The 13,203-nt window shown below is 43.1% G+C and overlaps 1 protein-coding gene across 2 annotated transcripts in view; it reads right to left on the bottom strand.

Annotated features, from left to right (window-relative positions):
- tg (thyroglobulin) overlaps window positions 1–10,332 on the bottom strand; it is a 39,313-nt gene extending 28,981 nt beyond the window's left edge. For both annotated transcript variants that reach the window (XM_041988858.1, XM_041988859.1), the window contains exons 1-10: window positions 10,263–10,332; window positions 9,210–9,318; window positions 9,017–9,114; window positions 8,786–8,941; window positions 5,571–5,730; window positions 5,393–5,499; window positions 3,584–3,727; window positions 3,146–3,331; window positions 1,527–2,035; window positions 92–473 (exon numbers count right to left, since the gene is read on the bottom strand). In XM_041988858.1, coding sequence (XP_041844792.1) covers window positions 92–473; window positions 1,527–2,035; window positions 3,146–3,331; window positions 3,584–3,727; window positions 5,393–5,499; window positions 5,571–5,730; window positions 8,786–8,941; window positions 9,017–9,114; window positions 9,210–9,318; window positions 10,263–10,332 — 1,921 coding nt within the window. The remainder of the gene's footprint in view (window positions 1–91; window positions 474–1,526; window positions 2,036–3,145; window positions 3,332–3,583; window positions 3,728–5,392; window positions 5,500–5,570; window positions 5,731–8,785; window positions 8,942–9,016; window positions 9,115–9,209; window positions 9,319–10,262) is intronic.
- Between the last annotated feature and the right edge of the window lie 2,871 nt (window positions 10,333–13,203).

The following is a 13,203-nucleotide window of genomic DNA, read 5'->3' as shown; positions in this document are numbered from 1 at the left end:
AAACCTTTACATTTAAACAGTCCTGATGTTTATTCTCTTATTAACCCCGTACGATGGGATCAGATCTAACAGCAGAGGAGGAATCTCGTACATGTGACAGCGCCCCCTGTTGGTCCGGTGGTCATTGTCTTTCCCGCAGCGTCCACACAGAAGCAGCGTGGTCCCACGCACTGCAGCGGCAAGAAGTCTCCATCCTCTGAGCATGCTGGGATGTGGATTTCAGCACTGGCGGCCATATTTGATTTCACCTTCATGGCCGTGGCTCGGGCTCTTTCACAGCCGGATGGACAGCGAGGTGGATGACCGGCGGTCCGAGACCCCTCCACCTCCTGACCCTGAGGGTCCACGCACCAACACTCTGCACCCTGACACTGAACCTCCTGGAAGCTACCGCTAGGCGTGCAGCGGGGAACAAAGATGGCCGCTGCGTTCTCCTCTCCATCAGAGCAGGAGCGAAGCAGAGGAGTCAGAACCTGGAAAACATGGAGGATGAAGATGAGTTATCTGATCCCAGAAGGACCGAACCTGGAGAGGTCCAGCTGGTCTGAACCTGAACTCAGGACTCAGGATTATATCAGATCAATGGAAAATAATTTGATGTTTAGGTTTCATTTGATTTGGAACATATAAATGTAGATCAGGGGGTCAAATGTATGGCCTGGGGACCAAATCTGGCCTGCAGAATGATTTTGTTAAAAGTGAAAATGACAGAAGACATTAACTAAAATTTTTAAATAAAAGTAGCTCATTCATCTAGTTTCTATACTTCAAATTCCACTTCAGAGTCACGAGGGGCGGAGCTTAGCAGGCGAGGGGTTTACCTGGACAGGTCGCCATCACAGGGATAAAAGTAATACGCTAATAAAAGTAATGTAATCTCTAATGAGTCCAGGTGTTTCATGTTTCCTGTTTAAATGTAAAACACGTCCGAGTCAGGAGGAGAACTTGTTCCATCTTTCTGACTTCAGTTTGTATGATGGGATGAGTTCAGGTGTCAGGATTACTCACACATGTGGAAATGTACACGCATGTACATTTAAAATAACCTTTAGGTCTGTAAAAGTTACTCATTATGTAAAATACTGGTTTTTATTGCTTCCAGAGTGTTTATGGGTTTTAGAGATCCAGGCTGGTCTGTGTAAACAGAAAAACATATAAATTTGATTTCACTCTTTTTAGGTGAAAAAAAAGCTAAAATTCCACTTAAAAAATATTTAATTTTCTTTTGTTTTTGCTCAGATAAAAAATAATTAAACATTAAAAAAAGAAAAATATCTGGAACCTGAACTAAACCGTCTCTGCTTTGTTTTCCCTAATTTTGATAATAAACTATTTTTCTGTGGAAACCTTCTTCCTTTTATTTCAGTGCATATTTAGTGAAGTTCGGTCGAGGAAACAGACTGATGCTCTGAACTTCAGCTGTGACTCTGGTCTCCATCAGGTCTGAATCCGACACTTTCAGACTCGAGTGAATTTACTGAGATTTTCCTGCAGTTTGTCTCCAGAGGTTGAACTTTTTATCAGACCTGGTGGAGGGGGGTGGAGCGTGAGCTGCTGAGACTCATCAGCATGTTCTGGAGGGCGGAGAGGAAGGCCGGGTCCTCTAGGGCTCCGCTGACAGCCTGGACCAGGTCCTGGTTCTTCTGCAGACGGATGAGGACGCTCTGAGAGGACAGTCGGTCCAGACTCAGAGCTCCTCGTTCTCCCACTGCACTGCTGAAGTTGAAGGCTGCAGCGTTCTTCAGGAACTTCCCTCCAAACAGGTTCTCCTGGAGGCGACTGGGGGAGGCGCGAGTCAAAGCCTGCAGAGCCCCGCCCACCGACGGGAAGAGGCCGTCCAGGACCTCCATCAGGCGAGGCAGGAAGGAGGTCAGATCTGCTTCCACAGGCAGGAGGTCCCTGAGGGGCCGGAGGAGGGGGAGGCAGAATGCTGGAGATCTGTCAGAGGACACCTGGACAGGAGGATGGACGGGACCGGAGAAGAGCCGGAACAGAGCCAGGCGGCGCTGAGAGAGGCAATCAGCTGGACCAGAACCTGGAGGAGGAGGAGGGATGAGGAGATGAGATGAAAAGAGACGAAGCTAAGTAATAAAAAGACGAGAAGAATGAGATAGATGCCAAAGAACATGACCAACATGAAGTTCAGCTGGAAGTTTCTCTTCCTGTGAGCAGCCTGAGACAAGTTTCTGTTGTAAATTAGATATAAAATGAACCACAACCCCCATAAAATACACACTATGTTCTGCTGTTTTTATGTAAAAATGAATGTAGAAACTAAACCAACTCCAGCTCAGCTGCTTTGTGGCGCCACCGTGCATCAAAAACGTCTTCTTGGCTTTATTCCAGCCATAGAGGAGCATTATTTTTCTTCTTTTCACACACACATAGAACTTTCTGCTCACTGGTTGATCTTTGGCTGCTCCTGATTGGACGTTACCGTCAATCTAAGCTCTCTGATTGGTGGAAAGTCTGACAGGAAGTGGCTTCATCATCATGTCCAGGTCTAAATAGAGGTCTCTTAGCAACATAGTAGTGATGGTGATGTTTTTATGGTGAAATGTGATAAACAATGCTGTTATCATGGTGGATTTACCAGATAGAGTCTCTGAATAAAACTACATTTAGTGGCTGGATTGTAAAAATCCTGGACGGGATAGAAATGCTGGAAAACTTCCGTAGATCAGCTAAAGGGTAAAATATCCATCAGTTTACACCACAGAGCTACACACCACCGCTCCTGAGACACTGGGGATGATAGAGGATATCGACCTCGGCAAGATCTGCTGGAGATTTAAGGGTTGAACATAAACAAAGATCATGTTCTTTGATTTCTCAAGTTCTTTTAATACAATTCAGCTGTTCTGTTGTGTGAGAAGCTCCATAAATTCCAGGCAGATACCTTCACAACATCCTGGATTTATGAGTACTAACAATCACACTGGAAGGTTGTGTGTTTGAGATGGTGTTCAGCAGCACTGGAGCACCACGAGGAACTGGACTCGGACCACTTCATGTGTAAATTATGACCATTTTTACCGAAATGCTTAATTTAAACATCAGGAAGTAAGAAAAATAAATGTTTAGGTTCAGTTGGAATTTAAGTCGAACAGATTTGGTAGAAATGAGGAAGAGATGAAATACTCACTGCAGACCAGGGAGTCTCCATGCTGTCGTGTCCCAGGAAGCTCTCTCCCCGCGGGGTCCGTGCACCAGCACTGCCCCCCCTGCTGACACTGTCTGGAGCTGAAGGATCCTCCGGTCTCACAGGACGGGATGAAGATGCTGGACGACTCCATCGCTGCCCGCCGCTCCTCCTCACAGGGAGTCGGACCTGATGGAGAAGAACTGTTTAAACACAGCTGGAGGGGAAACGTTAACGTTTCTAATGAAGAAATAAAGTGAAATTAGAAATTTATTTAGAGAAACATAAAAAGTCATTCCATATGAGGAAACACAACCAAATGGTGGCCATAAATTAGTGATCTAAAAGGACAAAATAAAGTTCATAATTAGCTAGAAGAGTAAATCCTCACAGATCAAATGATCTAAATCTACCAGGTGACATGAAACCAGGTGAGTTTACATCTGAAGTGTCCGGTGAGGGCCAGACGGACTCCCAGCATCCTCCTCTGCAGGACTCTGTAAATGCTGGTCTGAGAGAAAGAGCGACCCGAACGAAGACCAGAGAACGCCGAGTCGTAAACCTCAGACATGAGAAGCTCCACACCTGGACAGGAAGTACACACCTTTATCATCATCATCATCATCATCTTTATTTACATCATGTGTTTGAAATTCAGTGTTAGCTGATATTTTACTCTCATGTTTAACCCTTTCATGCCGTATGTATCTTAGTTCATACATTTTCAGACCTTTTGCATCATTTTATGGCAGAAACTGATTTGATTCTCGCCTTCTGCCCCCTGGTGGATGCTTTATGTGCTACAATAGCTTTTACATATCACACAGTAATAAATGGTAAATATACAAAAATTATTATTAAATCATTTTTATTACATTTTGTTAAAGGGACAAATAAAGACTTCAGATAAAAAAAGAAAAAAAAATTCTCCCCAGTTTTTCTTTTATCGCTGACACAGTTCTCAGCTCTCTGCCTGGTATCTCCACAACAAACACACCTGTTTGTTTGTCCCCCCCTCCCTCTCCTGTAGTGTGCTTTCCTGCACATCATCTCTCCTCCTCCTCCTCCTCCTCCTCCTCAAGCGACTCCCATATCTGACGACAGGCCAGGTTAAGAAAGTTAAGAATTCCAGTTCTCTGGAAGATGTCCTGCTTGGTTCCTGTCCCCAAGAAGTCTCAATGACCACTCTAGTGGCCCTCACATCACATGTGATGAAGGTGCTGGAGAGGCTGGTCATGGCCAACCTAAAGGCTGTTAAATCCTTTTTTCTTGTTCTTGAGGCAATGGGGACGTGAATGGAAAGAGTTCTCAACACTTCAAGCAGAACTTTCCTCTCGTCGGACTCTGAGAAGGTCGGTGATGTTTATGCAGAAAGGAATGAAGCGGAAAGTTGTGGCTTCCGCATTTCCCCTGATGAGCAGTTTTAATGAACAGCTGACCGAGGTCGTGAGAAAGTGCATAAATGTAAACAACATGTGGGAATTAAAGACACGATCACTTCCACGATCTACAACCTTACTACGCTAGCAGTACTGATTTAGCCAAAAATATAGTATAAAGTACATGAACTACTAAAAAATCTGTAATATGTAAAAAGTACCCAGATCGTTCACTGATTTGGAAAAATTCCACAGTATGCATCCACCAAGTGCAACACACAGTTTCCCATAATGCAATGCAAAAATTGTTTTATTTATCTTAATTTCTTTATAATTATTGTGGTTTTATTACGGCTGAGTGACACAACTCATTCGATAACTTCTTAGTTTGGTTTTTATTTGTGTTTTATCCTGGAAGGTGACCTTGAGTGTCTAGAAAGGCGCCAACAAATAAAATGTATTATTATTATTATTATTATTTCATTTTAGAGAGTCGTTTCTCTTGTGTCTCGTGTGTCTGGAAATAACATTTTTAAAAAGTCAAACAAATAAATACAGTTACGTCATGGTTTACTTTTGCCTTTCTGAACCAGAAACTGGCTAAAAATTCTGCAGCATGCTAGAGATGAACTGTTTGCAAGGCTACATGCTAAAAACAAACATGTACTGTACGATATGTGCAGTATGTGGTTGAAAACGGCTGTTGCTTCATCTCTGCTCAGAAATAAATCAGTCAGAATCCTTCTGATGCTAACAGGTCAGGCACACGACCAGAATCATTTACACGATCAAAAGCTCACAGACATTCAAACCTTGTTTGATGTCGGCTTCTCAGGATAGAAGTGTGTGTTTCAGGACTTTGTGTGATTACCTGTGTTTTCCAGCTCGCGGCCTCGGCTGTCCGAGCAGAAGCAGTAGGAAGAAACTTGAGGGAAAATCGTCCTGAAACTACTGAATGTTTTGAAGGCTTCTGGAAACCTGGAACAGCCACAAACACACACATTAATGCTCAGACTAACCCAGAAATGAGGACGGAGACGGGGTGTCACCTGTTGAAGGCGTACAGCAGGTCCAGCTCGGTTCTGTCCGTCATGTTGATGAATTTACACTCAACAGGTAGGAAGCTGCCGTCTTCAGCACACTGAGGAGGAGAAGGAGAGTCGGAGGTGTGGAGGAGACGCCTTGACCTCACCTCGCAGCTGCCAGGACCTGCAGGTCAGAGGTCACTCAGGTGGTTGGATGAACATGTTTCGGCACAAGCCAAAGTTTCTACTGGACAAAGAAGGTTCTGTCTAAGGAGGTGGTGATTTCATTAAAGCTTTTCTTGTGTATGCTTTTACTTAAACGCTTTAAAACCTCACTTAAGGTGTAATAAAAAGTTTATTTACATTTATACTATTTAAACTGCAGCAGGAAACTGTTTGAGGGGGGACCGTTTTCACTGCTGCACCAGTAAACCTGCATGAGGAAACTGTTTGAGGGGGGACTGTTTTCACTGTGACACCAGTAAACCTGCATGAGGAAACTGTTTGAGGGGGGACCATTTTCACTGCTGCACCAGTACACCTGTAGCAGGAAACTGTTTGAGGGGGGACCTTTTTCACTGCTGCACCAGTAAACCTGTAGCAGGAAACTGTTTGAGGGGGGACCGTTTTTACTGTGACACCAGTAAACCTGCAGCAGGAAACTGTTTGAGGGGGGACCGTTTTTACTGTGACACCAGTAAACCTGCAGCAGGAAACTGTTTGAGGGGGGACCGTTTTTACTGTGACACCAGTAAACCTGCAGCAGGAAACTGTTTGAGGGGGACCATTTTCACTGCTGCACCAGTAAACCTGCAGCAGGAAACTGTTTGAGGGGGGACCGTTTTTACTGTGACACCAGTAAACCTGCAGCAGGAAACTGTTTGAGGGGGGACCGTTTTTACTGTGACACCAGTAAACCTGCAGCAGGAAACTGTTTGAGGGGGGACCTTTTTCACTGCTGCACCAGGAAACCTGCAGCAGGAAACTGTTTGAGGGGGGACCTTTTTCACTGCTGCACCAGTAAACCTGCAGCAGGAAACTGTTTGAGGGGGGACCGTTTTCACTGCTGCACCAGTAAACCTGCAGCAGGAAACTGTTTGAGGGGGGACCGTTTTCACTGCTGCACCAGTAAACCTGCAGCAGGAAACTGTTTGAGGGGGGACCGTTTTCACTGCTGCACCAGTAAACCTGCAGCAGGAAACTGTTGGAGGGGGGACCGTTTTCACTGTGACACCAGTAAACCTGCAGCAGGAAACTGTTTGAGGGGGAACCGTTGTCACTGTGACACCAGTAAACCTGCAGCAGGAAACTGTTTGAGGGGGGATCTTTTTCACTGCTGCACCAGTAAACCTGCAGCAGCAAACTGTTTGAGGGGGAACCGTTGTCACTGTGACACCAGCAAACCTGCAGCAGGAAACTGTTTGAGGGGGGACCGTTTTCACTGCTGCACCAGTAAACCTGCAGCAGGAAACAGCAAACAGATGGACGGAGAAAGTTCAGGTAGTGAAGTTGTAGCAGACGTTGTACATAATAACATGTTTGTTGTCTGGAGATATTTTGGTTTCAAAAATTGTATATGGACAAAAATACTGGTTACTAAAAATTATGTCCAGATAAAGTTGTTGCTGGAGGCGGCAACAGTTTCTTATCTCTTCTATCCCTGATGACAGTTATGGATCTGATCATTTGTTGGAGGCTGCAGTAGAGTTAGCAACGTAAATGTTAGCAGTTTTATAGCCGATTTCGTGGATGTAGATGGGCTATAAGTGTTAAAAATGATTAATGCTGTAGGTTCCGTATGTTTATTCATGATTGTTGAACCTCCAGATGAAGCACTGCGGGGTCTCTGGCGTAAACGAAATGGTCCTTGATCTGAAAACTGATTAGGAAACACCGCTGGTTAGAGAACTGGCCCGTTTCCATGGTAACGCTGACTAAGTCGTAGCTGATTGTACATCACTTTAGATAAGCGTCTGCAAAGTACCCATAAAGTACATAATAATGTTTGCTTTTATATAACCTGCCATTGTGGGCTCACCGTAGGTCACTGTGGCATCGAACCACCGAGCCAGCAGTGGCACTGAGACATTTACCACCTGCAGGCTAGGACACTGCTGTGGAGAAGAGGAGGCAGCAAGAGAGAAATGTTTTAATAAAAAGTTTAAATAAAATGTTTTCTGCATCCCTGTTTTAGCGTCTTCATTACTGCATTTCATATTTTAAATTTTGGTTTCTAGTAAAATCGTTTCCTGTTGCAGACGTGAACGTATCAGTGTAAACACCAATAAAACACATGTATTATGTAAAGTACTTTAATTCAGTTAAGATATCTTACTTAAAAGCTGTTTTATTAGTGTTTTAAATAGTACTTTATACTAACAGGTATGGGGGAGACATTCAAAGACACATGAACGTGTGCTGATGGTTTCTATTGTTATCTATTGAGATAGATTAATACAGTGGAGGCCACGGTTCTTTGTTTCACTAATGAGGCCTTTTAAAACGCATTTAATAGCATAAAAGTATGATGACATGCAAACACGTATGTTAACCTGATTTTGGAAGAACTTGGACGGATTATCCTAAAAAAAACGTATATTAACGGAGCGACGCTGCTATTATGTAGCTCCGTCTTCTTTCTCCTTTTTGCCTTTATTTAATTTTAAATTAGTCTAGTTATGCTTAAGTACTAACCCCTAATGTCAAGTACTAACCTTTAATGTGTGTATATGCTACTGGATGCTTGAATTTCCCTCGGGATCAATAAAGTTTCTATCTATTAGGCAGCATGTAGGAGGATCATATACCTTAAAATAAATAAGCATACGTTCTAATTCATGTGCAGCTCGAGGAGGATCCTGCGCTGGATGCGACAAAGTTTACAGGTGGGGTTAAATAAGGAGTAAACAAAGTAAAATCAAGAGCTGGAAACTCATTCTGTAAATTAAGAATTACCGTCAAGAGCTGGTACATCATTACCGGTAAGTTCAGAACGTTAGAGCTCAGTTTGGATCAGCACTTACCCACGATAGTGTCACTACAGAAGGTAGAGCTTAGTGCGCACTACACACTACCTACACACTACCTTCCAGTGCACTCATGTAAGTGCGCGGTTTGAGACACACTCATTGTGTATTTTCTATTTGTTTGAAGCATCATTTTTGTGTGTCCTCTAGAATGAATGTTACATGTTTGCAGGCTGCATATGTGAGTAACCAGTATCAGCTACCAGGACGTACATCTCTGGGGTCTCCCGTTCTGTCTGGTCCCATACAGCTCCATACCGTCCTGGTCCACGCACCAACACTGCCCCCTGCTGGAGTCACACTGAACTGGCTGGAAGAGGCCGGAAGCAGAGCACTGCAGCAGCGACTGCAGCTGGCAGGGAGACGGACCTGCAGACGGATTAAACCTGATTAAACTCACAGTAAAGATGGTAGGAGCATGTGTTTCAGGGTCGTGTTGCTCACAGTGAGGAGCAGAGCTGTTGGTTCGAGTCCCGGCCACCTCTTGACCCTCAGCATCCACACACCAACACTCCTGACTCCGCCCACTGCACTGCACAGGTCTGCACACACACATAAAGACTCTTCGTCATCCAGATCAACTAAAACTCAAACTGTGTCTTAAAGATTTAAAAAAAAAAAACGAATGTGAACAAACCTGAACCTGCCGTCCTCCGAACAGAGAGGGATATCATCCTGTTGCTTGGCAACAGACACGCCCCTCAGCAACTCACACTGGCTCAGGGTCTCAGATTCCAGCTGGTACTCTGATGGTGACAAGAGTGAACATCAGGACCTGCAGCATCAGCCTGAACCTGAAGTTTCCCCATCAGACCTGAAGTCTGTCAACATTTTAAACATTCAAATTTAACTCAAAAAAACTATTTCAGTCTTTTCTTTGTCTTAGTGCGAGAATTAAAGGGTTAAAGCAGGGGTGTAAAACACATGGCCCCAAGGGGGGCCAAAGCTCCAGGTCTTCTGGGTCTATTGGGTCTGGCCCACAGGATGAATGTGGTAAATATTAAAATAACATGGAAGATATTTTTTCTGTTTAAATGTAAAACATGTCCGAGGCAGGAGGAGAACTTGTTCCATCTTTTCTCTTTCTGGCTTCATACATGTGACTTCAGTTTGTATGAAGAGGTGAGTCAGTTCAGCTGGTCAGGGTTACTACACACATGTGGAAATGTACACGTATGTACGTTTAAAAAACTTTTAGATCTGGAAAAGTTACTCTGATTATAACTGTGAAATACTGGATTTTTCTCTTCCAGGGGCCTCTTTTATAAAACTGTGTGTAGCTAAGCAAACTAGAGGAACGTGGAGCCTGAACTAAAATATGTTCAACACCTCTGGTTTAAAGTAAAATCCACGAGGACGTTAATCATTCCCTCCAGCAGGAAAATCCCGTTCACTCGCCTCACGTCTTCATCTTCATACAGACACTAAACCGTGATCTTCGGGAGGAATAACAGGAGCTGTCTTTAGGTAACAATCAGTGATTTTTGTGTTTCAGGAAGTTCTGCTGGTTCCTCTGAAATCTCTGAGACTCCTGATAAGAGTTCTGATCAGGTTCCAGTTCACGAATGACTGAAGGAAGCAGGAACCGAAGAGGAGCTGAGATCCTCAGTCACATTAAAGAGGAAGCCTGGTTAAATAAGTTTAGGAACCAGAGTCCGAAGCAGCGGTCGGACAGTCCAGGTGTGCTTACCTGAAGCTTTGCTCTGCAGCAGCTCGGGGCAGCAGACCAGGATGCAGGTGATGCAGATCAGCCAGGCCATCGTCTCCGTGGTGACAGACGGAGCATCGCTTCCTCTTTATAAACCTGCAGAGCTGCTGAGTCACCGTGAGGAGGACGGACCCATCTTCATCCCTCTTCATCCTCCTCGTCTTTCCATCCAGGTGGAACAAGGACTCTTCCACCACGACTGAGGAGGCAGGTAGAAGCCGTGAAGCCCTCTGATTGGACGAGAGGATCTCAGCGTGTTGCAGCACAGTGAAGTGAATCCACTTCAAACCGGTTCACTGAGAGCTGGAACCCACAAAGAGGAGTTTAAGTTACCTGCACAGACAAACTGAACCACGATGGACCATCAAATACACAAAACTCTGTAAATGAAGAGTTAGAGGAACACGGTACAAAAGAAAAATACTAAACTACTAAATATTTAAATTCTCATTATTTTCTCTTTATTTGTTGTTTTCAGTAGTGAAACAAATACAAGAGAAAACATATTGTTGATGTAAATTGGTGCTTTTTCAGGTTTTAGCTGCTCCAGAGTTTCTGGTGGAACAATTTAGTCTAAAAACACGTCAAACTGAAGTTTTATAACCAGAGAAAAGTTTTTCAGAAAGCCGAGAGACACATGAATTCTACATTTCATATTCTAAAACATCTAAAACTGACTTCATATGTTCAGAAAACCTCCTTCCTGTCAGAGGAATAATGTCAGTGGGCTTCATTCACAAATATCTTCTTCTGAATCTTCATAAATTTGTTCGTGTAAAGTTTTTTTTTTTACGAAAACATGAACATGGTTGTAAATTGTTTGCATATTTCCTCTTAGATTAGTGAACAACAATCTCTCATAAGTTGAAAGGACGGACCTGAGGCCTCATTTCTAAAGCTGGCGTAGGTACAAAAACCTGCAAACGCCAATTATAGTCAACTTTTGGGATAATATAAACCAAACTTGACAGGAAAGTGTTCCTACCCCCACACAAACTCTGACCCAGGTGTACTCACAAAACCTGGGAAAATGGTGGCGGGGATGATTAACGTTCTCGTGGATTTTACTTTAAACCAGAGGTGTTGAACACATTTTATTTCAGGCTCCACGTTCATAACAAGCTGGCCTCTGGTGGGTCGGATCAGTAAAAAAAAATCAGCTTTATAACCTTTAAATAATGTCTGAGTTCATTATCAACATCTTTATATTTAATGAATTATCCTTTTAGAAAAGACCGTGGACATCCTGACGTTTCTGGAGAAAAATATTATGTCTCAATTACACGTTTACATAATTTCGTTTTTATTTTAATTCATATTTATATCGTATATATTGTGTTAATCATGTACAAATGTATTTATATAAACATATAGATACATTTATAAAATAAATAATTTTTTATTTCATGATTTTTAAATGACATCTAAATATAAAAATCTTTCTAAATATTATAATAATTATAATTTATAATTTATTTCATTTACTATCTGGAATCTGGATACTATCAGGTATCTTGGGCCTCATTTCTAAAGCTGTCGTAGGAACAAAAACTGGTGTACGCCAATTATAATCAACTTTAGGGATTTATAAAAACCAAACTTACCAGGAGAATGTTCCTACCTCCACGGCAACTCTGACCCAGGTACGCACAAAATCTGGTAAAACAAGAAACAGCGACACCAACGGTCCAGAATAAAACCAAGGAGATGATGAGGTGGAGAGTCTGCTGCCAACATTTACAGTCAGTAAAAGAAGATGTGAAAAGTAAACTTTGGTTATTTATTCTGAGATCCAGCAGAGTGGGACAGACTGGAGGTCTAGAAGTGATGCAACGCTTATAAAACACACAAGAGGAGGATTTCCTTTATTTATTTATTTATTTATTTATTTATTTATTTATTTATTTATTTATTTATTTATTTATTTATTCTAACACAATCCTTTTGTATCAAATTAAATCAAATTTATTTATTTGATAGGGACAAGTATGTTTCATGAGTCCTGTCACACACCTGTGACGGGACCAGGCGTTTGTAATTGTTGTCCCAATTTCCGTGAAGACCGTCTCCATTTCCTGCAGCTCCTTGTCCACCTGGTTAATAGTGATGGTGTCCCTCTGCACCTGCAGGACGTCCTCTGAGGACACGGCTGCTCTCCGACCACAGCTGCAGCACCGCCCACCCAGCTGGAGCACCCAGGAACTAGAAAGAGATATTATTTAACACTAATTAACTGCTACCAATCTTACATCTGTACATGTTTATTTTATACATTAAAACAAAAGACTACATCAGGGATGGCCAGTGTCGGTCAGGTTTAAGTCAGGCGTGTTGGAGCAGGGAAATTTGGAAAACCTGCTGGATTGTGGCTCTCGAGCACCAACATTGGCCACCTCTGGACTACATTACCGGCATCATTACTGTCATTTAGCAGCTTTTCTCCAGAATGATTTACTGTGGGCTGCAGCGTCCTGCCGAAGGCCCCGACTGGAAGGTGTTACTGTTCACTCCTGTGGGATTCGAACTTCAGTCTCCTACGTGGACGACGGATTTATACCGACTGAGATATCCAGCCGCAATGTCCGACTCCTCTGGTGTGTCTTCCCTTCTGACACTGTGATGACAGCATCTCCACCTGCTGCCACTATTCTGTCTTTCTGACAGCAGTGATGTCCATGCCGTGCCCACCAGTTAACCCTTTAAGCCCGAGGGCTTTTGGAGGTGTGGTTTGCCTGAACAGACCTACCCAAATTAAATCAACAATAAGTCTGTCATTTTTAGGTCAATGTACATAAGCGTGGTCTCAATGGATAAATAAGACCCTGTGGAATATAAATTCAGTGTCAGAAACATTGTGAATGTTAATATGCTTGTGCAAATTGTCATAAACCCTAGGTAAAAAAAAATATCCTCGGCATTTTTT

This window comes from Melanotaenia boesemani, chromosome 6 (assembly GCF_017639745.1).
Source record: "Melanotaenia boesemani isolate fMelBoe1 chromosome 6, fMelBoe1.pri, whole genome shotgun sequence".
NCBI classification, from domain to species: Eukaryota; Metazoa; Chordata; class Actinopteri; order Atheriniformes; family Melanotaeniidae; genus Melanotaenia; species Melanotaenia boesemani.
This window is presented reverse-complemented; position numbering and strand designations above follow the sequence as displayed.